Raw genomic sequence first — 24,719 nt, forward strand, 5'->3', positions numbered from 1 at the left:
AGTCCTTGTGGGATGGCCTGGAGTAGAGGCCAGTTCATTTCTAGACAAGATGGCATGATAGGCATATTCTCATTTCTGTGCTGACCCATATCCATTCCTCCTCCTCGTCTCCGTGCAGCTCCAATTGTCAGTTCTAATCGACACATCTTCTGTGATTTGGGCCCCCGTAACATTCACTACTGCCTCTCCTGCTCTGCTTCTCACTGTCAGCTGAGATAAATAACCTGCGAGATTTGGCATTTGCAGCGGGCCTCCTGGTCAGTGAGAAAATTAACAAATCTGTCCATCCTTCTCTCTCCTCCTTTCCCACACCTTGTAGGCCTATAAGAACCAAAGGCTTGTTATCTATCACCTTGGCTTGCTATACACCTCTCGTCACTAATCCCGAGGTGACAGAATTTGGATTTAGTGTCAAGATGAGGGTAGCTATGACAACCAGCTGATGCTTGGCCCTCCATGGGAGGGTATTTTGAACAGGTCTTTGCAAATCCTGCCTTTTGGACAGGGACCCACCCGGGGATCTAGTACCCTTTGTGCCTTCAAAGCACCATACAAATATTAACTAGTGTCCTTCTGGAAGAAAGAGCAAAGTCTCATTGTGTAATTTGGGAAATAAGAACTGGACCAGTTGAAAGTGGGCTTGAATTTGGACTTCTCTCTGAGCTCCAGGTACACATGGCTAGGATTCAGTCAGAACATTTGGCCTGTCTAAATGGTTCATAGAGCAAAGGGCAACGGTGGAACTCTTACTAACACATTGCTGTCTGTACAATTATTCTTTTATCTATTTTAGTGTATCATCAGCTCCTTCCATTCAGAATTTCCCAACTACTCTGGGCAGCCCGAGCCTTCCAGTGGACTCATTAATTAGGTCCTTCTCTCTTCCCGGTCCCCTCTCTCCTCAGGTGTTCAAATAAACAATCAATCATCCATTTCCATGTTTGCACAGATAGAGACGAGGAAATTTTCAACTTTCTCTAAATATAGGGGGGAAAAAAACCACATCTGCTAATAGACTTTTGAAAAACCCAGCTAGGAGAGTTTTCACAGGAATACTAGAGAGACACAGAGAACAGGAAGAAATATGCCTTTTATTAGAAGTCTCGTATGTACAGGAAGGCTGTTCCTCACAGCACAGGGGAGGCTGTGAGGAAGAGCCGCTGTCGTCAGAGGTCACCACGCTTGCACCAGTCACATCATTTCAACATCGGCACACTCCGTGAACAAACAGAACCATTACACGGAGATGTAAAAGAGACACAGGTATGGGGACGGACCCCTCACATATTTTCTAAAAACAAGTGGACACAAAAAATACAATGTGCCAGTAAAAAAAAAAAAAAATAGGCATATCAGTACATGTCTTTTTTTTTTTTTTCTTTTTGTTAACACACAATATGCTGAGCTTTCATCTCAAGCTTTTTTCATGTCGAGATTCGCAGGCACTTTAGCAATCCAGCCATGGTTTACAACAGGATGTTCAGACCAACAGATGAGAAGATGGAAACACGGGAGCAACCCAGGTCCTCACGACCCACACGCACCTTAATGTAGTGACACAAGGGCAATCTTTTGCTATCACTGTTTGGGGACACCAGACCGTTCTGTGGGATGTGGAATAATTGTCCACTTATTTACCTTGTCTGTTTCATGGCAGAACTCTCTAGAAGCCTGATGGCATCGCCAGGCAGGGAGATAGCAGGTGGATGAATAGGCAAACATTGATTCCAATTACTCTAAAAGCCGGAGACAGCAGGTGAGATTTTGGAATCCCAAATGAGTGTCTGCCTGATCTTTGTCCCACGCTATGCCCTTCTTGCCAACTCATCAAATAAAAACTAATTAAAAGGATGACTGGAAAGGACTGGGCCAGACGCTCATCCTGGGAGAGTTCTTTCTCTAGCTATCATCCCCTCCACATCATGACACGCAGCGGGCCGGTGGGCGAGCAGCCCCCTGCCCCACCGGGGCTGATGCCCATCTCCCATGTTCTCCACGCAGAGCTGTGATGACTCAACACATGCCTGAGGGAACAGGACTAAACAAGGGTATTTATAAATGCAGACAGAATGATCACATCACTGGTAACACTGAGTTATAAGGCAGTTACAGAAGGACCCCCCCGATAACCTGACAGTGTTGGAATATGGCTTAGCTTCTTTTAGATGCAGGAAATTCCCATTACAAGGAGCTGAGAAAGAAAAGGGAAACCATACTGGTCACAAAGGGTTAAAAATGACTGTGCTGGGAAGTACCACAGAGTCCCAATTTCTGGTGTATATCACCCACTTTCATCCACCAGAGATGGAGATGTCACTTCATCTGAGAAACTCAAAGGGGAAAAAAAAGAGGGATCAACATCACCTGTGACTTCAGGATGATCTGTTGCCACAAGCTGCACAGGGCGGTAACACAAAGCCACGGGGTCTCCCAGGCTGGGCCAGGTTCCCAGTCCCCAAGAGATGAGGAGCGTAGGATGCCTCGAACAGGTGATTGTCACATGGCGGGAAATTCTTCCATGAAATAGACATGTGAAACACAGTGGCAAAGACATTAAGGCCTTCCATCAAACTGCCCACACTGCTTAAAGGCACTGATACCAGCAACAGAAATACTCCGTAGTACCACCAGGGTGTTAAAAAAAACTCCCGAATACAAGTCTTCGTAGGAAAGTGTCCTTTATTGCATGACACGAGGCGTCCGCTCTCCTCCTGCTCAGGAATAGAAGGGCCTCCCTTTCTCGGGAGTCTGGAGTCTGTTCAGCCTGGCGACCTGAGAAGGCGAAGGGGGCACATCCTGCCGGAAGGGCCCCTTGGCGGAGATATGACTGGGGTCCTGGACTTTCTTATATGAATCATAGTTGGTGAGCCCCTCGGGGGCCGGAGCTTGCTTCTTCATCTGCTGCTCTTTCCGCCTCTGCTCCTGGCGGAGCAGCTCCTGGGTCTCCAGCATGACCCTGGCGTTGAAGCCATGCCCGCCCAGATAGCCGTTCCGGGAACCTTGGTAGCTTGAGTACCTGGGGTTCTCCTTGGCACTCTGGAAGCCTTCCCCGGGAGGGTAGTTCTGCTCCCAAGAATCCTGGGAGACAGAGCTGGCGTTCTTCCTGCTTTGCCTAGGAAGCAAAGCCCAAGGTAAGTGTGAGTGTTGGGAAAAGTGGAGGGAGGGAGATGAAGGGGAAGAGTGAGGGGGTGGTGGTGGGGGAGCCAGAACAGCATTTCTATATCTCAACAAACATCACAGTAAGTCCTCTATATATGAACCTTCAGTCATGAACTTTCAGACGTGCAAGTGCGCATTCACCTGTCAATCACATAGGTTAGTCCCCGTGTCTGGCGTACATTGTCCTGTGCATGCACCCTCTGTAAGTGGCTGTGCTTTAGTGTGCTTTACTGCGCAGTACTGTAGACAGCACGGTAGTACAGTGTCTTTACTCCAAGCCCAGGATGTACGCAGACATCACCGCATCGTTGTGACAAGAGGGTAGATAGAACTAATTCGAGCAAGGAACCAGAACCTGTGCCATCAATATCAGGCATGAGTGAAACTGCAGCTTGCCCTCCGTCTCCTGTTGCTGATGACCCTTCAGCTCTACCATCTCCCACCTCCTCTCCCTTCCATGACAGCCCCTGTATGCCAGCTGTTGTACTGGACTAATATAGTTTTCAAAGTACTGGACTCTAAGAGTAAAAATGTTTTCTTTACTTTGTGTGTTTGTTGTTTATGTATTATTTGTGTGAAAAGTAATATAAACCTATTCTAGTACAGTACTGTATAGCCGATTGTGTTAGTTAGATACCTGTGCTAACTGTTTTGAATAAATGGGACTTTCAAACGCACTCTCAGAATGGAACTCATTCATATGTTCCCAGTAAGGGGACTTACTGTGTTTGGCTTCAGCTGATTCTCAGACATTGTGATAGGAGCTGAAGGATGAAAAACGTGACTGACTCCGGCAAGCTCAAGTCTGAGACAAGTCTGCATGAACAATGGCTGCACAGGAGAGACAGCTACTCAGAAACAGGGTCTTCCTTCTGTGTCTGGACGGGTGTGATCTGTTCTGCTTAGGGTAACAATATATCCTGCAATTTAGACTCATTGGCAGGATGCTCTATAGGGGTATTAGAGATTTGGCAGCTTCTGTACCAGCAATAATTGCTCGCTTTACAACATTACAATTCAGTTCTAAACAAGCCAAACAAATATTTTACACAGCTGCCACCCTCATGCCAGAGATGCTAGCTAATACGAAGTACATGGAATGGATTACAATATGACTTCAGTTATGAAAGATTTAAGTCTAGACTCCTCTATGATTAAAAATGCAACAGGCAGTCCCTTAAAGACCCGGCTTTCGAGTTATATATGTCAGCAACTGACAACCCCTGGAATACACGCTCATCAGCATTGCGGAAGCTGGGTGTGTGAGGCGTAAGCACTGTTTTCTGCCCGCGGTATCCTCATCCAAGGCCAGGGTAACGCACTCAAATTCTGTCACCCCGAGATGGGGAAATAAATCAGAGTCCTATAGAAATTTCAATTTCTTATCCTTTCTGCAATAAAATTGCACATCATTTTCAGGAAACATTATTGTTTTGAAACATCTTTAATTTACTATCAGGTCTCTAGATGCTTTTATGAATTTACAATAAGATTGGCTATGATAAAGTAAAACAATTTTGTGCCAGAAAGACAGACATGCCCTAATTTTTTTGCCTTGAAAATGGAAGAGAGGGAGTGAGAATTGAGTCATAAAACAAAATATATTGCTCCATTTATCAATAAAAAAATGATTCAGTGACAGTATGTATTGTTCAGCCTTTCACATCAACACACACAACATGACGGAGTGTTCAAAAAGACTCGGGTAGGGGAAAAGTAAGGTCTATGCAGCATTGGGTCTCTCATGGGAATGAAGCCATTTGCATTTCTGAACATTCAGATGTGTCATCAATATAGTTTGGGATGAAATCCGCCCATTTTCCATATGACCTAAAATGTAGTCAAGGGTATTCTCAATAAGGAAGATGAACTACTGTTCAGAATCATCTCTGGCAATGACTGTTTAATGATGAATTAAACAGTCTAAAGTATATTCATCCTTGTAATGGGAATCAGGCCCTGGGTACAGTCAGCTCAGGCAAGAATCCTTAGATTTGACGGAATAGTTTATTTGCCTAAAGCACTGATTATCTCCACTTAAAGAGTCATAAATTAATCTGCTCAGAGCCATGAATGATGGAAAGTGCCAGCATGAAACCAAGGGATTTGATATTAATCATGAAACTTTAATTAAAACAACAAACTTGTTACTGGTGTTATAGCAACAACATGGGGTTCTTTCATGGGTTAGCTGTCAATTTAAGGATAACTGGAGATAAACTTCTTCAACCTTGGTCCACGGGGATCCACTAGTCCTGCCCATCCTGGTCTCCAGCTGCACGAAGCCTGAGGCTTTGCTCCACGTGGTCATGGACCGGAAGTTGAATCAGTCCAGGGAGACAGAGTCTTTTTGTACTAGGACACATTGAAAATTCATTAACAGTTTGTTTGGGATGGAAATTATGACAATGTGGGAAAAAGAATTTCTTGTAGCTAAAATTTTCTTCAGATTAAGCAGTTTAGAGAGAAGGGAGAAAACCTCCCTGAGGTCTGAAGTAAGACATGTGGGGAAAGTTCATACACACAGATGTGTACACATGGACACATGTACATACATACACACACTACCTTGGAAAGGAAGCTAGTGTATCAGCAAGCTCTTGATTAAAGAACAGGACAAGAAATGAGCAGGTTGTAGAGAAACACAAGAAAGCAGCAGACAGTAAGTTTCCTCCACTTGCTGGAAGATGAGGCATGCAGGCACAGGGAACAGTGGGAGACCAGCTGGGTGTTCGAAGGACATTGATCCAGCCCTGGGTCTGCACGTGCAGCTGTGAGCCTGGGAAGTTTCTCTATTCTGGGCTCAGGTGGCTTCATCAATGCAACAGGCAGAATCTCTAACCTCACAGGATTATGAGGAGCAAGAAAAGAAATCACATCTGTAAAATGCTCACAAAAATGTAGCATATACAGTTCATGGGTGACCAATCAGTGAATTTGCCTCCAATGATTAGGCTCTGAGCATTGGGGGAGCATCTTTCTGACCAAGGAAGAAAATGAACAAAAAGATTAGCATTTTGTCCTTTGGGATGGAAGGGTTGGTAGAGATCAAGGAGCAAAGAAAGGCACCAAAGACAGACTGGAGAACCTTCACTCAGAGAAGCAACTCACAAACACGGCCCAGAGTGAGAACCAGAAGCACGCCTTCCACTGTCCCAGGGTTGCTCAAAGGCCACCAATGACCACGGGAGCAATAAAGCATCATTCCTTCCAGTGAGTCTCTTTACGACCAACACACAGGTTTGTTGGGTCCTGGAATGAGCTCGCTGGAGATGCCTGAGGCCACCCAAAGCCCACACCCTGATTTGGCAATAATTGCCTCTTAGTGATTCTGTCTGAAGACCACCCTCACAGCCCCCACACCTGAGGAGAGCTGTCAGGCATCACGCTGAGAAGGACACAGAGGGATGAAGACAGACAGACCTGGGCTGACAAGGTGACAAACAGTGGAGACGCATAATACATGGGCATGGTGGGGAGACTGAGTCAGGACACAAGGAGGATGAGCAAGAAACCACCAATGGCAGGAGGAAAGATGACAGACGGTGCGAAAAAGGAATAAAGAAAAACATCCCAAAGCGTCTTGAATACACTTTTTTATCAGTGACTATGACCCAATCTACTTCTACTGCTCAGATTTAGAGCTGCCTTTTGGATACTAGAACTTCTGTGGCAGCTCAGACTGTAAAGAACCTGCCTGCAATGCAGGAGACTGGGTTTGATCCTTGGGTTAGGAAGATCCCCTGGAGAAGGAGACGGCGATCCACTCCAGTATTCTTAACCTGGAGAATGTCATGGACAGAGGAGCCTGGTGGGCTACAGTACATGGGGTCGCATAGAGTCAGACCTGAGTGACTAACACTTTAACACTTTGGATACTAAGGAATCAAACTAGAAAATTTTTAAAGGATTTATAAAAAAAAAAAGAGAGAGTAAAACAGAAAAAAGAAAACTAATTTAGGAATTAAAAAAAAAAAAATCCACCTCCAGTTAAGAACTGAGTGTTGGGCTGCCCAGGTCTCCTTTCCCCACTGATCTCACGTTACCACCTGGCTAGTGTTTCTCACTGACATTTCACAGTGGAACCTGAATTCAGCCTATAGGTTTCCCTAATCAAGGAAAGATTGTACAAACCCCTCTGGCGAGTATACAGCCCTCTAATTCAAACCACCTCATCTAGCATGCCTGATCCCAAGTCCTGCCACTTGTTTTCTTTTATGCTCCACTTTGCAACTCAACTCTGTGTGTGTGTGTGAAACCTTTTTGGTATCAAATGCCACGGTGACTTGTTTAGACCAAACTCTGTCAATTGTCCGTATCCAAAGAGCTGAGGTCAAGTGTCTTTGAAAAATATCATATGTCAGAAACTGGGATTTGCTTCCAGTTCATGTGGGTCACAGCCCGCCTCAACCTCCCTCCAGCCTCTAGCTGAGTGAGGTGTCTCTGCAAGGAACCAAGCTGTGTGCAAGACCCTGAGTTTCTGATTTCCTCAATCAGAAGTGCACATTGAGGAGTTACGGTTGACCCTTGAACTGTGTGTGTTCGACTGTATGAGTCCACTTACACGTGGATATTTTCCAACAATGAATACTTCAGGACAACATGTCTGTGGTTGGTTGAATCTGAGGATACAGAGAAGCCATAGATGGAACCATGGATATGGAGGGCAGACTACAGTAAATCCCCTACATACAAACAGGTTCCGTTCTGATAGCGTGTTCACGAGTCCAATTTGTTTGTAAGTCCAACAAAGTTAGCCGAGGTACCCAACTAACACAATTCGCCCTATAGTGCTGTACTGGAATAGGTTTATAATACTTTTCACATAAACAATATATAAAAAACAAACACACAAAATAAAGAAATCATTTAAAATCTTACAGTGCAGTACCTTGAAAAGTACAGTAGTTTAGTACAGCAGCTGGTATACAGGGGCTGGCATGGAGTGAACAGGCAAGAAGTTACTGACAGGAGCAGGGAGAGGAGGTGGGAGATGGCAGAGCTGAAGGGTCACCAGCAACAGGAGACGGAGGGCGGGCTGCAGTTTCACTCAAGCCTATCATTGACGGAACGCATGTTTGCATCTTTGAAGGCTCACAACTTGAAGATTTGTATGTAGGGGACTTACTGTAAAAGTTACATGCAAATTACCCCCCACACACGCACCTCTACCCTCTAAAAGGAGTGAAGAGGGTGGAGAGGGCGACCAGCCCCACACGCCTAAACTCACGGCACTCTTTCTTCTTAAGGTTTCGACTTTTCTCCTATCCACACAGAATAAAATGGGCTAACTGGAAGGGAGCTACAGTTGATCAAAGGGCAAGTTCTGGTTCTTTAGGGAATCACTGACTGACAGCTGTGGACCCACAGCTGCAAGCCTCACGTCTATGGAATCACAGGTCTTCAGAGGAGAGGTGGGAGGGAGGCATGGGTGAGGTGGGAGGGAGGAGAGGTGGGGTGCAGGAGAGGGCTAGCAGTGGACACGGAGAGGGGTGCGCCAGGACGAAAGGATCAGTTTGGAGGACCGAGCAGCTTTGGAAGGTTTGGACCGAGCAGGAGCAACCCGGTGAATGTACTTGCTTCTCTCTGGTCCTCTTCCCGAGGATGGAGCCCCAGGTCTCCTCCCATCTTCCCGCCAGGCCCTCCCACCCCCATCCGTCCCCTTCCCGAGCCCTGGACATGTCTCTTCTCACTTCTTCTCACACACTTTATGAAAGCTCTCCCCCATCCCTTAAAAAATAATCTCAAACACAACTAAAATACAGGAAGCCAAACATTTGGCCAAGAAGACCACAGCCCCTTGAGCTTTTATACTAGTTACACCTGTCCTTTTGGAGAACTCTAGATTTACGAGGTCCATTTACGCTAGTTACCACTGAGCCGTGCAAAGTAAAAGTTCTGTTTCCATTTCTCAGCGGGGGAATCTGTCTCTGGCCCCACGGGAGGTCGCAGAACAAACACCAGATCCCAGGCCTGACCCCTAAGCCCCGTCCTTGCGGGGAGCAGGTCACTTCACTTTCCAGGAGGGAGCTGTCAGCTGGGGATGCTGGCATCTCTTGAAACACCTTCCTGCCTGGTCCCCCTGCCAGGCGGTGGTCTGGCCAAGTAAGCCACGGTTCCCACCGTCTATGAGCGGTTCCTCGGAGGTGGAAAAGCCAGTGCACTGGGAAGGAGGGATTTCCCAGGGGACAGGGACAGGGCGTGGGGGCTGGGGGTGAGTGGCTCGTACCGGGGCAGCGAGCTGTACTGGCGCTGGGCCTGCTGGAAGCTCTCGCGCTCCTCCTGCCGCTGCCGTTGCATCTGCACCTCCACGGACACCGAGTGTCGCCCACTCTGCGCTGACGGCCTGGAGTTGGGCTGCAGGAGAGAACACAAGACAGGTCAGGGAAAGGAACTCCGAATAGCACAGGGCTCGGTGCCTATTTCAGTTCTCAGAGACTGACGTAGAGACAATATGTGACTTCGTGAGTTTATTAAAAATCAAGTGCATTTTTGGTCTCGTGAGCCCCAAATACCCCATCACCCTAAATTTTAATTACGGCCTTAGAAGGGTTTAAAATCGAGAGATCCACCTTTCTAGTCTGCCTAGTGAGGCTTGGCAAATACAGACATTAGACACTGGTTGACATCCCTTGTATAGACAGCAAATATAGGGGAACAACCCTGCTCGGAAGACTAGGATAGTTTGTGGGAAGCTTCTGCACAGTACAGGGAGCACAGCTTGATGCTCTGTGATGACCTGGAGGGGTAGGATGAGGTGGGGAAGGGAGCCAAGAGGGAGGGGATATATGTATACACATAGCAGATTCACTTCCTTGTATCGCAGAAACTAATACAACATTGTAAAGCAACTATAGCCCAATTTTAAAAGTGCCAAAAACATAAAAATTTGCTTCAATAATTCACAACAGTGGGAAAGTCCCAGGCTGTACACTGGAAGGTTGGCCATGCCGGTGAAGCTTTCAGTAGTTATGCATCTTAGTATAGCAGTAGGATGAAATGCAGCTGATCTTCCTTTTGTTAAAGAATGACAGTGAAATTTTGAACTGAGATTAGCTGAAACTAGGCACAGTTCACCATATCCAGGTCTTCTAATCTACCGTGGCAGCCACATGCAAACAGAATAGCTTATCCAAAGAATAAACCTGCAAGCTAATAGCTCCTGGAATTGGTTGTGAAATAATAAACTTTGCCTTAGTTATTAAGAAATGGCATTTTTACCCAGGTTAATTATATGCTACAGAGAAACAGCCAGTCCTTCTGGCTAAACACTTCATGCAGAAGGTCGTCTACTGATAGCTGCCGCTGACCGAAACCAGATACTGGGGGAGTGTATGGTGCTGGGCCATTGTGCGTGCTTTAGCTTCTAACCAATGGCTTTGAGTTCACCTTTACCATCGTGCATTTTGAAAACAGCTCCACTCAAAACAGGCAACGATGCCTCTAACTTTACAAACACCCGACAAAGGTTGATCATAGCCATCAATGGCACACACTCTTAAGTAACCCTTTTTGGCACTCGCCAACCTCTGTCCCCTTTGTGTTATGCAACATTGTGCAATAGATTTATTCCAAACAAAGAATGTCTGTGTCTGTGATAAACAAGTTATTGGTTTTTTTTTTTTTTTAGAGCTGAAAACCAATAGCAGACTTGGACTCGATAATCACTTTCTAAAATAATGAGTCTCAGCACTCACTTGGAGCCTGGAAAGATAACACGTAGGCTTGTTCCTTAAAGAGTGGCTCCTCTGGTGGCTTTTGTGCAAAGAGAAAGGCAGTAACCTCTATTGTCCCCTTTCTGCCTGGCCAGCATATCCCATTTGTTGGTAAGCAATAATGAAGCAATATGCAGGACAAAATTTCAAAGCATATGGGCATCGTCAGCAAGCATATTAAAAATATCCCGATACAAAAATAATATGTGAAGAGATTAGACTTTACGATACCCCAGTCTCTACTAGTGGATGTTTATAACCACACACATTGGAACAAATGTGTGTTCGGAGACCCACTCCACAACACGGTTCAAATAACATCCGTGGTGCCTTCAGTAAAGAAAACATGTTGCCGAATGAGTTCTGCTTATGCAAACAAAGCATGAAGCAATTGTTCGTCAACAACGTTAAGGAGACAAACAGTTTCTTCCATGACCCTGAATGAGGCTGGCCCAGAACAGTGCTGGGGTGATCTGTTGTTGGTAGGGAGCCTGGGGAAGGGCCAGTGGACAGGAAAAGCAAAGCTAGAAAATATGCCTTCAAAAAGAACCCTGTTTTCATTTCCTTTACACTCAGTCTAAGCTACACACATGTGTCAAACAGTCTTGAAAGACCTGGCATTCTGCTGCAAGATTTACTAACCAGCTTTTCAAGCTCACGCTGTTCTATGACACGCTGCTTGTGGAGTTGTGAAAAGAAAATGCAAGGTCTTGTAGAAATTTCAGGTGTATTTTTAAGTTGCTTCTCCCAGAGGCCTGAAAATTTGATACTGATGGAGTGAAGAAAAAAAGTTGAAGGGCTTTTGTTTCCTCTACTGTGTGTTTTCTGGGACTATTCACCTCCAACCTTATCAGTGGCATATCTCAGTGCATCTAGATGAATCCCAGTAATGAAATTATCATTGAGTGGGATCTGTAAACTTAGAATGAGGGAAGGAGTCTGGAATCAGCAGACTGACAGATCTCATTGTTTGCTTCACTCTGATGAAATACACCCCCCAGCTTTGCTATTAATATTTTACTCTCTCTTTTCAGAGTGTGCGAAAGAGTAGGTTATTAGAAAGAATCACCCTTATCTTTAGGATGAAAGTTGACTGGGCTACAGATATCCAGGGAGATTGTGTGCATGATGGACCGAGAGCAACAGCTAAAGAAGTTCGTCCTGGCCAGTTCTCTACTTGGACTGCATCAAAAATAATTGGATTCCTGATTTCAATGAAGATCTCATAAAAATGTGAATTGTGGAAACAGTATTACCAGGAACCCTGACGTTAAGACACTGGGGTTTTGTGGTTTCCATCCCAAAGGCAGAAATAGAATGAAACGGCAGAAATAGAAATATCTAGAGTCCAAAATCACAAAAATAAAGACAGAAATGAAGAAAGAGATCATAGGTAACCCCAGAGAGAAGGGCATGTTTTCAGATAAAACAGTAACAGCAACTACAGTGACAAAGCAGCATCTATATGGGGAAACATACAGGCAAAGCATGATTGTAATGATTCTAGAGATTTACCAGATAATAAGAGAGCAGTTCCGTTTTAAGAGAGCAAATTATAAATAACCCTGGCCTTGTTTGTGATGAAACTGGTGACAAGCAATGACCTTTTAAGAAAAAAAATAGCCAAGGTTGCCACAGCCATAATCATGATAGAGGTTGTGAGACAGAAGTAAATACATGATTATCTCTTACACAACACGCTGGAAAACCACGGATACGTGACTCTCTTCATGGCTTATGTTTAAAAACCACCAGTCAAGACTATGCAGGTTGCTTTTGTAAATGAGCTGCAAAGTACTGGTGTTTATCATGATTATGAAGAGATTTTCCTATTTATATTATATTTAAAAATTACATAAAACTTTGAAAGTTGCACAATTTTGGTATTACTCACTAGTGTAGAACAAAAGGTGAAAATCTCTTCTGTGTACTATTTCAGTAAGTTAAGAAATGTTTCAGCATTTCTCTCCATTAAGTAAAATCATCCTTATTTTTCCAAATTAAAAAAGACAATACCTAAAAATAAAAATACAAAGCCCAAACTGTTAATATACTAAAGAAAGAACAAAAATAAATATACACCCTACAAGTTTCAGAACTGATTACAACTAGGTGATATTATAAGATTTTTAGAGCTTCATGTAAAAATATGTCTCATGAATAAAATTCATTAGTTCTATTAACATTTATATAAAGCATTTAATGATTTTAAATACACTAATTTTTCTTCTTATAGATAAGAAAAAGCATGTAAGAATATGTGTGTGTTCTTTTGTATGTATTCACACATACATGTAATAGTCTTATAAGTGATTGTTTGGGGTGGGTTTTCTACTTAAATTATGAATAACAAAATTTTCAGCTCTGTAATGACCCAGAAGGGATAGATGTGGGGAGGTGGGAGGGGATATGTGTATACATATAGCTGATTCATATCATTGTATAGCAGAAACTAACACAACATTGTAAAGCAATTATACTCCAATTAAAATTTTTTTTCCAAATTTTCACATATGTCCAGGGCATGTAGAGAAAGCAAAAATAAAATACAAAAAATCTGTGTGCTTTGGATGAAAACCTGTGATGAAGATGATGATGACAATGAAGATGACAATAACAACACAAAGAACAATGATATCCCTTGAGATTTAAAGTTCTCATTTTAGCAATTCAAATATACTGTGATCCTAGCATGAATTCCATGTTCTGATAATAAAAGGTCATGGAATCATGTTAAGGGTGTAAGTTTCTGACTCTGTTTAAAAGTGGCCATTGTTAACACTGGTAAATGATTTTCTGTTGTGGACTTAATTGCCAACTTCTAATCCAAACAAAGTTAACTTTCGTCTCTGGATCCTGTCCTCCCAGCCCTCCTCCCCTCGACCCATCACAAACTGTACTGACACAGCTATCGATTGAACTCTGTGGGTTCTGAATGTTGAAAAGCTTAATTGCTACTAATGATGTGAGTAATGGTTGAAAAATGGCAGTGCATACCAATTTCCCTCATCAAGATTTTATAAATATGTGTTTTGGTCTTAACACACTATTTGTCTTCTTCTCATCTTTCCCAACCAGGGCTAGGATCTGGCTTCCTGTCGGAATCAGATGATCGGTTGAAAATAAAGGAGCAGCCCTCCAGCGTCACTGATGGGAGGCAGGCAGCCTCACGCACTTCACCACCAGAGGGCTCCTTGGGTATAACAGCCCTCAGGTCATGGGACTCCAAGAAAGAGGGCTGCTCTGTAGCAGCACAGGGACACCCATCCACCCTCCAGGGCACCCCTTTGCTGCAAGACTGGCTCCCTCCAGGTGGATTTCCAAGGGAGGTGATGGCCACCCAATGTGAGATGGAGTCAAACTCCACACAGTAAGGCTGTCAACTAAGAAGGCATTTACTGAGTCCAGGCATGGAGGCTTGCTAAGAGGGGATCACAGCAGATGCCTTTAAAGTCTTAAGAAAGAGGAAGACAAAAAGAGAACCATCATTTCCTCAAACTCCCCTGGTCCAGGGAAGGCAGTCTAGGGGTGTAGGATGGCTGTGCAGTCTGACCAGCCCTCTAATTAAAGCAGGTGAGACGCTAAAAAGAGGAGCCAATAAAAGTCCAAGGTAGGGACTGCCCTGATGGTCCAGTGACTAAGACTCTGTGCACCCAATACAGGGGTCCTGGATTCAACCTCTGGTCAGGGAACTAGATCCCATATGCCTTAACTAGAGACCCTGCATGCTGCAACAAAGATCGAAGATCCCAAGTGCTGCGACTAAAACCCGGCACAGCCAAATAAATAAATAAACACTTCAAATAGAAGTTTCTTTAAAAACAAAAGTCCAAAGTAGGAAAATGGAGAAAGGAGCAGATTTTGTTTTGTTTAGGACAAACAGCTAGGAAGAAAGCTTGGGGGAGAAGAGGATTTTCACATTGTGGAGGATCAATTTTCTATCTGAAGAACTAAACTACTTTCAGTCCCTCCCCACCCGGGATGGAAAGGATTTCGCAATAGAGCTATTAGAGGCTCCATTACCCCATCCATCAGCCGTCTCAGTCAGTGAGTCTGCTGTGGGCAATAGTCAGGTATCTACAAAGTTTGAACAGCATACTGTACTTAGGTCTGCAGCCTGCAATTTAATTCTTTTAAAAGCAACACACTAAGCCCTGTCCATATCTGAGCTCTGTGATAATAACCCTAACCTCAGCTATTGTTCCATTATCTTCAGAAAGATTTAAAGCAACTTGCTGCTTTATTTATGCTGCACCTGGCACTACGTGAGGAAGAAGTTGCTTTTCCTGCTTCTTCTTCTTTTACTCAACTTGGGAGATAACTCACTTCAATTATGGAGCTAAGGAAATTTTCTAGGCCTCTGCTCATCTAAAGACCTTTTGTGCCAAAAATCAGCTCCCTCCGGCCCAAATGTTATTTTGAACAAAAGCCCGGGAACAGGTGCATTCTGTGCTGCTAGAGTCAAGAGAACATTTTGAAAAATGGAAGAGTTAAAAAGGACCACGTGGAGGAATTTTCTGTAGCATCTCTCTCTGTGTGTGAAGTCACTGGCTTGGATATTTTTCTGTATGATACATCTGACTGCACTGCACATGTGGGCATTTCCAACCAGCAGGACAATTCCAGCTAATATGGTTTAAGTTGTACCCACAGCTTGAAGATGTGCTTGTGGTCCCTTAACACTAAAATGATTACAAACAGTTCCAGTAGGTGAGATCATGGTCTCATCTTTTCCAAATACAGTGATCTTTCAAGGTCAGAATATATATGAGAAGAGAATAAACAGTCCAAGATACTCAAAACTCTTTTTGTAGAACAGATAATAAAAACCATAGACCAAGCTACGTTCTGAACAACTGAGCAGCTCTTCCTAAGGCAACAATGAGAATTGGTATGAAAATTAACACACCACATAGAATTACAGTCACTTGAAGCTCATTTACATGATCTGTAGAATGGGGAGTACCCAGCAAGATCCCAACTGTTTGAAAATGAAAAAAAATAAATAAATAAAAAGTCAATTTTTTGACCCACAATTTAGGAAATTATTCCATTCCCAAGGTAATCAACCTGTCATCCAAATAATTCCCTGCTCAATAGGAAGAGATCCTACAAGCCAATGGTCCATCTGAAGTTGCTATGGCATTTTTGATACATAATAATTTGGCCTATGAATTTCAGTAGTTGAGTTTCCTAATGTATAAGATAGTCTCAAATTTCCAACATGATTGCTCATATTCAATAGATAACATAAAATACATGCCAAAATGTTCATGTCCTACATTAAAAAGAAAACTTACAAAGATATCAAATGGATACCAAATTGTTGCCACATCTCTCAGTACAAAACTTCTAGAGCTAAGGAGCAGGAAATGCTCATTTCGCTTCCAACAAACCTGTAGAGCTAGCTTGTGGACATGATGTTACTATCCAGAAATAATTCCAATTAATCTTAGGTCCCAAAGATGGGTTCCTCAAAGCTATATATTTGAAATATCTTTCAACTTCAAAGATGCATTCTTTCAAGCTTTTTGAGCACACCCACAACCAACTTGGGTGTGGTTCCTTTGTGTTCAAACGTCCCTGCTTTTCCCTATCAAGACTGCATGCAGCATTCCTTTTTTTGTATCAGCTCGATTCTAGGATTCTAAGGGCTTGCTTTCTTTGCTTTCCCGAGCCAAACACAATAATAAACAGAACATAATGAACACTCAAGAAATTTGATGAGTTAAATAATTAATTTTAGAATAAAACATGCTGCTTGGAAATTCACACGCCCAGGTAAAGTAAAATGGCACAATGCTGCCCCTGCTGGTCTGGAGCTCTATAGAGCTGGGGGTGTGAGAACCATTTCCATATGCCTATCCCTTCAGGTTGCACTGGCCTCGTTCTTCCTTTCAGCACCTTTGTGAAAATATACATAGTTAAGGATGTTTATCCCACAACACAAAGAGGTCTACGTTAAGAAGCCTAACAGGACTAGGTTGAGTCATTAAGCCAAACAATAGAAGTAAATGAACATAATTCCATCCTGTTGCTACATGGGAATGACTCATTTTAGTACCATCTAGGAAAATAAACTACATATTATTAATAGTGATATTGTTGCAGAGGACAATTAGATTTTCATAGGTATTTATGTGTTTTATAACCTCTCAAAGTCAGTTACCATTGATTTCTTCCAGGATGCAGTTCTCATATTGTCTCTTCTAAGGCCCCCGTCTTTCTTACCTGAACCAAGGTGAAGTCCTTCAAACTGGGATGACTTCTCCAATTTTCCCTTCTTTTATTTACAGAATGAACCTTCCACAAACTCCAACTTGATCACCAAATTCCAGATCATAATGTCTGTGGGTTTCTGGCTTTGTGTGGAGTGTACTAACCATTCTGGATCTTAGGTCCAAAGAGGACCTCAGCAATGATCTAAACTCTGGAGCAGTGCTTCTCATAGGTGGTCCATGGACCACACTTGGAGAAGCTCTGAACCATGGCTGCAGTCACCTGGGTCCACAGAGACCCCTGTATGCAGCCCAGGAGCCCTACTGATACCTGCTCTACACACCCGCTTCCTTTTAAATGTTTATTCTAACAAAAGGTTTAGTAACTGACACTCAGTCAGCTACTCTAGTCCCCTTGGTTTACAAATAAGAAAACTGATGCCTGGAGAAAAAAAATTAAAATTATTTTCTGACCTGGATAGTGGGCCAGCATTCTGTTGTGATACCATCCGTGTTCAGACTTTCCAACCAGCGTGGAAAACTCCTACCATCGTCCCTTGTTTGTCTCTCCTTCCTACAATATGACCACACTCAGTTCTAAGTCAGCCTTTTCTCATTCTCCCAAATATTGAGTGTAATCATATTCTCGACACAGTGAACTGAACTCATTCACTTTGGGGACCGTAATCACTCCTATGCTTTAGGAATTTACATGCATGGATGGGACACCTTTGATCCCAACACCATCCAGATGTTCCAAGACTCCAAAACACACTCTTTTGACCACAGCCTCCTAGGCTTCACAATCCTAGACTGCTGATACCCCACCCCCACTCCAGCATCCTCTCGGGCTATCAGGGCAACACCTCCCTGAGCTGCACTGACCACCAGCCCAGACGGGGCAGTGCTTCACCTGTATCCTCCCCAGGCTCACTTTCCTTGACTTTCTGCCATGTCTGTCTTGCCATTCCTCATCATGGAATTAATCTAAAAAATTATTTTTCTAAATAGCCAGGTCCTACTATATTGAACTCTATTCAGTGTTCTGTGATAAACCATAATGGAAAAGAATGTGAAAAGAATGTATAACTGAATCATTTGCTGTACAGCAGAATTGAACACAAAACTGTAAATCAACTCTACTTCAATAAAATAAATGAAAAATAATTATTTTTCTATTCCCGGCCCTTAAAGTGTTGTTGACTATGATTCCACCACCATGTGGGCTAGACTTAACTAATACTTCAGCTAGATTTTCCTGCCTCCAGCAGCCTATTTACTCATTTCTAATTGACTCTCCTCCTTAAGTTTTCAAAGAGTCTTCACAATTCGCATCATCTTGAACCCCCAAATCTGCTTCAACACCTCCCATCCACACATGGGCTATCATCTCTAAGACAAAACACAAGATCAGAGCTCAAGTCTGGGGCTGGATTGGGAGGATTAATTAGCCTGCCACATTGTGGAATCTGGACTTATCTTGGGGGCACTGAGAAGCCCATTCAAAGCTTTGCTGTAGAAAGACCACTCTGGAGGCTTCGGGAGGAAGAAATGGAATTGAGCTACAGGCAGATAGACAGCGGGGGTTCAACCAATACACAAAGGGGATGGGGGAGAATCAAGAATCTCTAAATACTGTACTTTGTGAAGAGTAGATACACCATAGAAACACAGAACTAATTTACTTAGGCTCTGATTCTCAGAAAAATGTATATAGAAAATATTTAGTAAACTTTAAAAAAGGCATAGTTGCGAGTCAGAATATTCCTGCTCTGTCTTGTCATCAGGCAAATGAAACCTATTATGCAATGGACAGATGGTGCAACAAAATATAAAATGAAATTAGCAATGATGAAACCCAGAAGGAAATGAGGAAAAAGGTCAATATGCTAAAGGTCAAAGGAATTTGGCTCCATCTCGTCTTGTTTTGTAAAGGTCTGAGGTCACAGCTATTAATGGCTTTTACTGCAGGGAAGTTGTAGGACTTCCTACAACTGTGTGGAGGCACCAGACACTCACCCAGGGTTGTTCAAAGCTATAGGTACGTCGCCGATCCTCCACGTCTTCATCCTGTTTTGCTTGCTGAAATTCTTGCCGGAGACGCTGTATCCGATCATGGTTGCTAGGAGTTGATCTGTTGCTGAAAGACAAAATGGGCAACAATGAACACTCTTCAGAAATACAATCTGTGGATGGCAGTTACTAGGAAAAAAAATGGCAGCTTGCTGTGAAACGGTGCTGTTTGGAAGGAAGTGAAATTTTAAGACCATATCTAGGCATTTCAAATACGTGTTCATTTTGTTCTTATGATTAAGACTTATGGAGGTGATTTCAGGCAGATATTCAAGACGGTGAGCAGTATTTTTAGACATTCCTTTTTTACGTAGCTCTTTAAAAGCCTCATTTCCTCTCTGTAATCTGGTAAGGTGTTGGCAACAACAATAGTTTAGAAAGGACATTGCATGAAAAATCATAAATACCAAGGTCCTCTACCTTCTTGGAATAAAACACAGTGCCTCTGGGCTGTGGCTTCTTTGTATACAGAAAGTGCACATAAGAATCCCTTCTGCTCTAAATATCACAGTTGTAAGAATCAAGTGAGATAACCCCATACATTATAGCCTCACAAACATGCAGTATTATTTACATAATGCCATTATATGACGTTCTTACTTATGAGTTATCAGAGGTCTAAACACAAAAGCTCACACTCACAGCATAAATAAAAAAGTTTAGAAACAACTTCAGGTGGTAGTTGAATTGAATCAATAAGTTAACAATATTGTTGCCTTCATTTTGATAACTTTGAATTCTGTTTTATCCTCACAGAAAGCTTATAAGATAGGTGCAGAAGGTAATATTTCATACATACATACATACACACACACACACACACACACACACACACACACACAGAGATATAAACTGCCATTCAAAGAAGATAAGTAATTTGTTTCCAGTTTTTCCCTGGCCAGTAGGGAAATGTGAGACTAGAATTCAGAATTTTCTAGCCACTCTCAGACAGTGAAGAATCTGCCTGCAATGCAGGAGAACCAGGTTTGATCCCTAGGTCAGGAAGATCCCCTGGAGTGGAGCATGACAACCCAGTCCAGCATTCTCGCCTGGAGAATCCCTTGGACAGAGGAGCCTGTCGAGGACCCTACAGTCCATTCAGTTCAGTTGCTCAGTCGTGTCCGACTCTTTGTGACCCCATGAACTGCAGCACGCCAGGCTTTCCTATCTATCACCAACTCCCAGAGTCCACCCAAAACCATGTCTATTGAGTCGGTGAAACCATCCAACCATCTTATCCTCTGTCGTCCCCTTCTCCTCCTGCTGTCAATCTTTTCCAGCATCAGGGTCTTTTCCAATGAGTCAACTCTTCACATTAGGTGGCCAAAGTACTGGAGTTCAGGTTCGCAAAAAATTGGACATGACTGAAGCGACTGAGTATGCACAAAACAATCTTAAATCTCACAGTGTTGTTGGTCGATTCCATTCCCTAGCACAAAATCACATCCAATCAAGCACATTTGGTATACAGTTTTCCAGTGAAACTTTAGACTTCTTGAGGACAAGAACCAAGTCTTATATTTATCACATATACCCTCCAAGCTGCTGGCAGAATGGGAAGCTGTCAGCCAACAGAAGGATGGGTCCTTTCATGGAACACACATTGCCCTGGTTACTTAGAGCGGATCTGACTTCTCTTGGCCACACAGCTTCCGGGGTAATGGCATTTGTGAGGAGTGGCCTAGAAAGAGAATGTGTCAGAGAAGAGAATATAAAATTCTCAAATGAACATATGTCTTTGTATTATTTCACAAATTTTGAGGGATTCTATAGGTTTGAAAATCTCAAATTGGAATGATCCACATTGAGGACCATAACATGAACACCTTCTAAGAAGACAGGATCGTCTCTCATCACTTCATCCCCTGGGTGGGTTCCTATCACCTTCACATTTCTGTTAATTTCATGAGAGTTTTTAAAATAGCCGGTTGACACATTCAATTTGATGATTTTCCCATCAATGAAAGCTCATCTTCCCTTTGTTTCTCTTCTGACAAATCTTTGGGATTGATCAGCTGGAGGACATGGAAAGTTAATGCGTCTGTAAAATGTGCAACTTGACACATGAGGCATCCTTCCACTGCTTCAGACCCCCCCACACACACTCCTGAGCCTGGCAGGCTGTTATTCCTACTGGCTTTTAAGTCACATATACAGCATCTTATCTTGCCCCAGCCCACATATTTTCCCAGTGTGATGCCCAATCCACAGAACTCCTCGCTTTCCATGGGAAAACTGTGAAGGTATGGGCATGTGTGTACACTCCTCAGACAAAGAACTGAGAGTAAACATTCATTCATCTCACTCCCTCTCTCCAGCTGTGGCTCTCTTTTGTTCCTGGCTAACTTCACAGCTTTTTTTTTTTTTTTTTGACCAGGTAGCTCAGTTTGTAGAATCTTAGTTCCCCAAACAGGGATCAAACACAGGTCCCCGGCCATGTAAAGGTGCAGTCCTAACCACTGGACTATCAGAGAATTCCCTAAGTGTTCCTCTAATGTTCTTTCATTCTACCTTTTTGACTGTGCTGGGTCTTCAATGCTGTGCACGGGCCTTCTCTAGTTGCAATTAGTGGGGGCTATTCTCTGTCGTGGGCGTGCAGGCTTTTCCTTGTGGTGACTTCTCTTGTTGTGGAGCACACGCTGTAGGCACATGGGCTTCAGTAATTGCAGCACAGGGCCTCAGTAGTTGCGGTTCACAGTCCCTAGAGTGCGGGCTCAGAAGTTCTGGCACATGGGTTTAAGTTGCTTGCAGGATGAGGAATCTTCCTGGATTAGGGATCAAACCCATGTCCCCTTTATTGGCGGGTGAATTCCCATTCACTGTACTGTCAGAGAAGTCCTACTTCACAGTTTTTAGTAGAGGGATTTAGGAGGCTTGCCTGATGAAGTATTTTACAAGTCCAAGTAGAAATATTTTCCTATTATTTTCATGTAGCACAGTTTTAACCTCATAATTATTAGGTCCATGAAATCCAAGCCATTGGTGAAAACAGACCTCTTCTTACTATTTGTGATTACTTGAACATACAGTCTCCCAACAAGGGAAGTGGACCCAGGGTCCTTAATGTTCAATTCTAGTTACCTTCATGTTTCTCATAGGATAAGACAAGTCCTAGAAGTCATTTCCGACCTTATTTCCAAACCTGAGCTGCTGGCGAGACCACTGTTTCACTCTCTTTTCCTTGCTTCCTTTCTTCTTATGCTCTAGAAGAAGCAGACTGACCTGCCTGAGACTAGCAAAGCACCTAGGGGTTGAAGGCTGCAGCAGTTTCCTGATGGATGGAGGTTCCCAAAGACTGGGAGCCCATTAAGCAGCCTTGGGCAATAGCAGTCAGCAGCCTGCAGGTGAGACCTTGGCTTCCAGAGATATAACACTGCAACTGCTCAACTCTGCCTCTTGGGGTAGGTCCTAAGCGTCAATAACTCACATCTGGATTTCTAAAGTTTTTGATTACCTCTCCTGCCAAGAAGGCCAAAGGAAATCTGAAATGCTTATTAGCATTAGTGATGAGTTCCTGAAGACCCCAATCAACTTACATTTGGGTTCATCGCCAACTTAAAGTTGCTCATTATTATTACTTTTTGGTGAGGAATATAATAAAGATATCACAATTGATCAGATGGGTGAGTAAAACAATAAAACTCTTTATGAAGAGTCAGTCAGTCAATCAATTATAATTGATTCCCCCTCATAAGGAGAGGAATCAGATATATTTTTTGTGCAAAAAAATCCACACAGTTTACATTCAACACTAGCATTTAGCATGTTGGTGTTTGTATACTTGCACACACACATGTATGTATGTGTGTGTATGTGTGAGGGAATGGGTGTGTGTATTTAAAACTAAATGAAGATTCTAACAGAATCAAGAAAGCATACATTGGATCAGACACTATAGAGATCCCTAAACCACATGTACAACATAACCTTGACTTAGACGGAACTCAGATCTTTCCCATTCAATTACCATGGGGATACACCCTTTCCTATCAGAGGTAGATCACACAAACTGCTAAGCCTTAAAACCTTCAGATTGGACTCCTGCGATGTGCTTCCCAAATGAAAGTAGCTAAAAACACCAATCCATGCCGAATGCAGCCACAATCCTATTTGTAGATAAGCATCAGAGCCCATCCTCCACCCATGCTGCACAGGCGTGTGTACTCCAGCCTCTTCTTAGGTGTCCTGAATGAGGAAAAAACTTCATGGCTCTCACCACTACACACATCTTGTATACGAATCTCATCATTCAGAATGCTTGTTTAAAAATGCTGATTAAGACTCACCTTGAGATATTCTGAGCCAATCAATACATCTACTGCAGGCCCAGGAATCTGCATGCATTTGAAAGCACTGCAAGTGCTTTGAAAACTATGCCTGCAGGCTTCATTTGTTATTGTTCAGTTACTAAGTTGTGTCCGACTCTGTGACCCCAGGGACAGCAGCATGCCAGGCTTCCCCGTCCTTCACTATCTCCCGGAGTTTGCTTAAACTCAAGTCCATTGAGTCAATGATGTTATCCAACCATGTCATCCTCTACCACTCTCTTCTCCTTTTGCCTTCAATCTTTCCCAGTATCAGGGTCTTTTCCAATGAGCTGGCTCTTCATGTCAGATGACCAAAGTTTTGGAGCTTCAGTTTCAGTCCTTCCAATGAATATTCAGGGTTGATTTCCTTTAGAATTGACTGGTTTGATCTCCTTGCTGTCCAAGGGACTCTCAAGAGTCTTCTCCAGCACCACAGTTCAAAAGCATCAATTCTTCAGCACTCAGCCTTTTGGTCCAACTCTCATATCCATATACGACTACTAGAAAAATCATAGCTTTGACTATATGGACCTTTGTCAGCAAAGCGATGTCTTTGCTTTTTAATATTCTAGAGGAGGAAATGGCTACCCGCTTCAGTATTGTTGCCTCGAGAAGCCCATGAACAGTATGAAAAGGCAGGCTTCATAGTTGGGACAAATTCCAATGCCTGCAGGGCAATTACCTAAAGAGTGAAGGAGACCCACTGTGCTGTGACAATTGGAGGAAATATGGTTGGTCTACAAAGGGAGGTCCTTACTTGGTTCCAGTAGATTATTGTTCTGAAAGAGTACAGGTTTGATGTTGCCTTCTAAGTTTCTTTGAGAGAGAAGTCAGAATTACAATCTTCCCATCTCCTAATTTTAAATATTGGCTTGTTTTATTTTTTCAGTCCTAGGTGAGACAAAAAATATATTTGTTGCCTGCTAGCTTGTAATCTCTACTTTATATTCTGCAGATGCTGCTTATCTTGTTTGTTGCCTGTCTAGTCTATTTACTTTCACTGCACTGAGATAAAGCTACTGGATCCCTAGAAAGAGGCCCAAGAAACAAATATTAAAAAAAAAAAAAAAAACCACTTAGCATTGTCCATGGAGCCTTGCCTCTGCTCCTGAGTTGTCTAACCCATGGCACACTGGCCTGCAAGCTTGAGTTCTGACCTATATTTTCAGCCAGCAGTTGCAGAGATAGAAGCATTTGTGACGTAACTGATGAATTCTTTATGGACTAAAAACACTTTACCATTTGCA

At 43.1% G+C, this 24,719-nt stretch overlaps 1 protein-coding gene across 11 annotated transcripts in view; it reads right to left on the reverse strand.

Moving 5' to 3' along the window:
- Positions 1 to 1,072: 1,072 nt before the first annotated feature.
- The window catches only part of PARD3 (par-3 family cell polarity regulator), a 601,533-nt gene continuing 577,886 nt past the window's right edge, over positions 1,073 to 24,719 (reverse strand). For 10 of the 11 annotated variants that reach the window (XM_055428032.2, XM_055428014.2, XM_055428024.2 and 7 more), the window contains 3 exons: positions 19,112 to 19,232; positions 9,389 to 9,516; positions 1,073 to 3,112 (listed from right to left, as the gene is read on the reverse strand). In XM_055428032.2, coding sequence (XP_055284007.1) covers positions 2,716 to 3,112; positions 9,389 to 9,516; positions 19,112 to 19,232 — 646 coding nt within the window. In that variant the 3' untranslated portion in view covers positions 1,073 to 2,715. The remainder of the gene's footprint in view (positions 3,113 to 9,388; positions 9,517 to 19,111; positions 19,233 to 24,719) is intronic. The other variant, XM_055428021.2, reaches the window with a different exon arrangement.

This window comes from Moschus berezovskii, chromosome 15, assembly GCF_049115385.1.
Source record: "Moschus berezovskii isolate FMDL1 chromosome 15, NW_MosBer_1.0, whole genome shotgun sequence".
Classification (NCBI taxonomy): Eukaryota; Metazoa; Chordata; class Mammalia; order Artiodactyla; family Moschidae; genus Moschus; species Moschus berezovskii.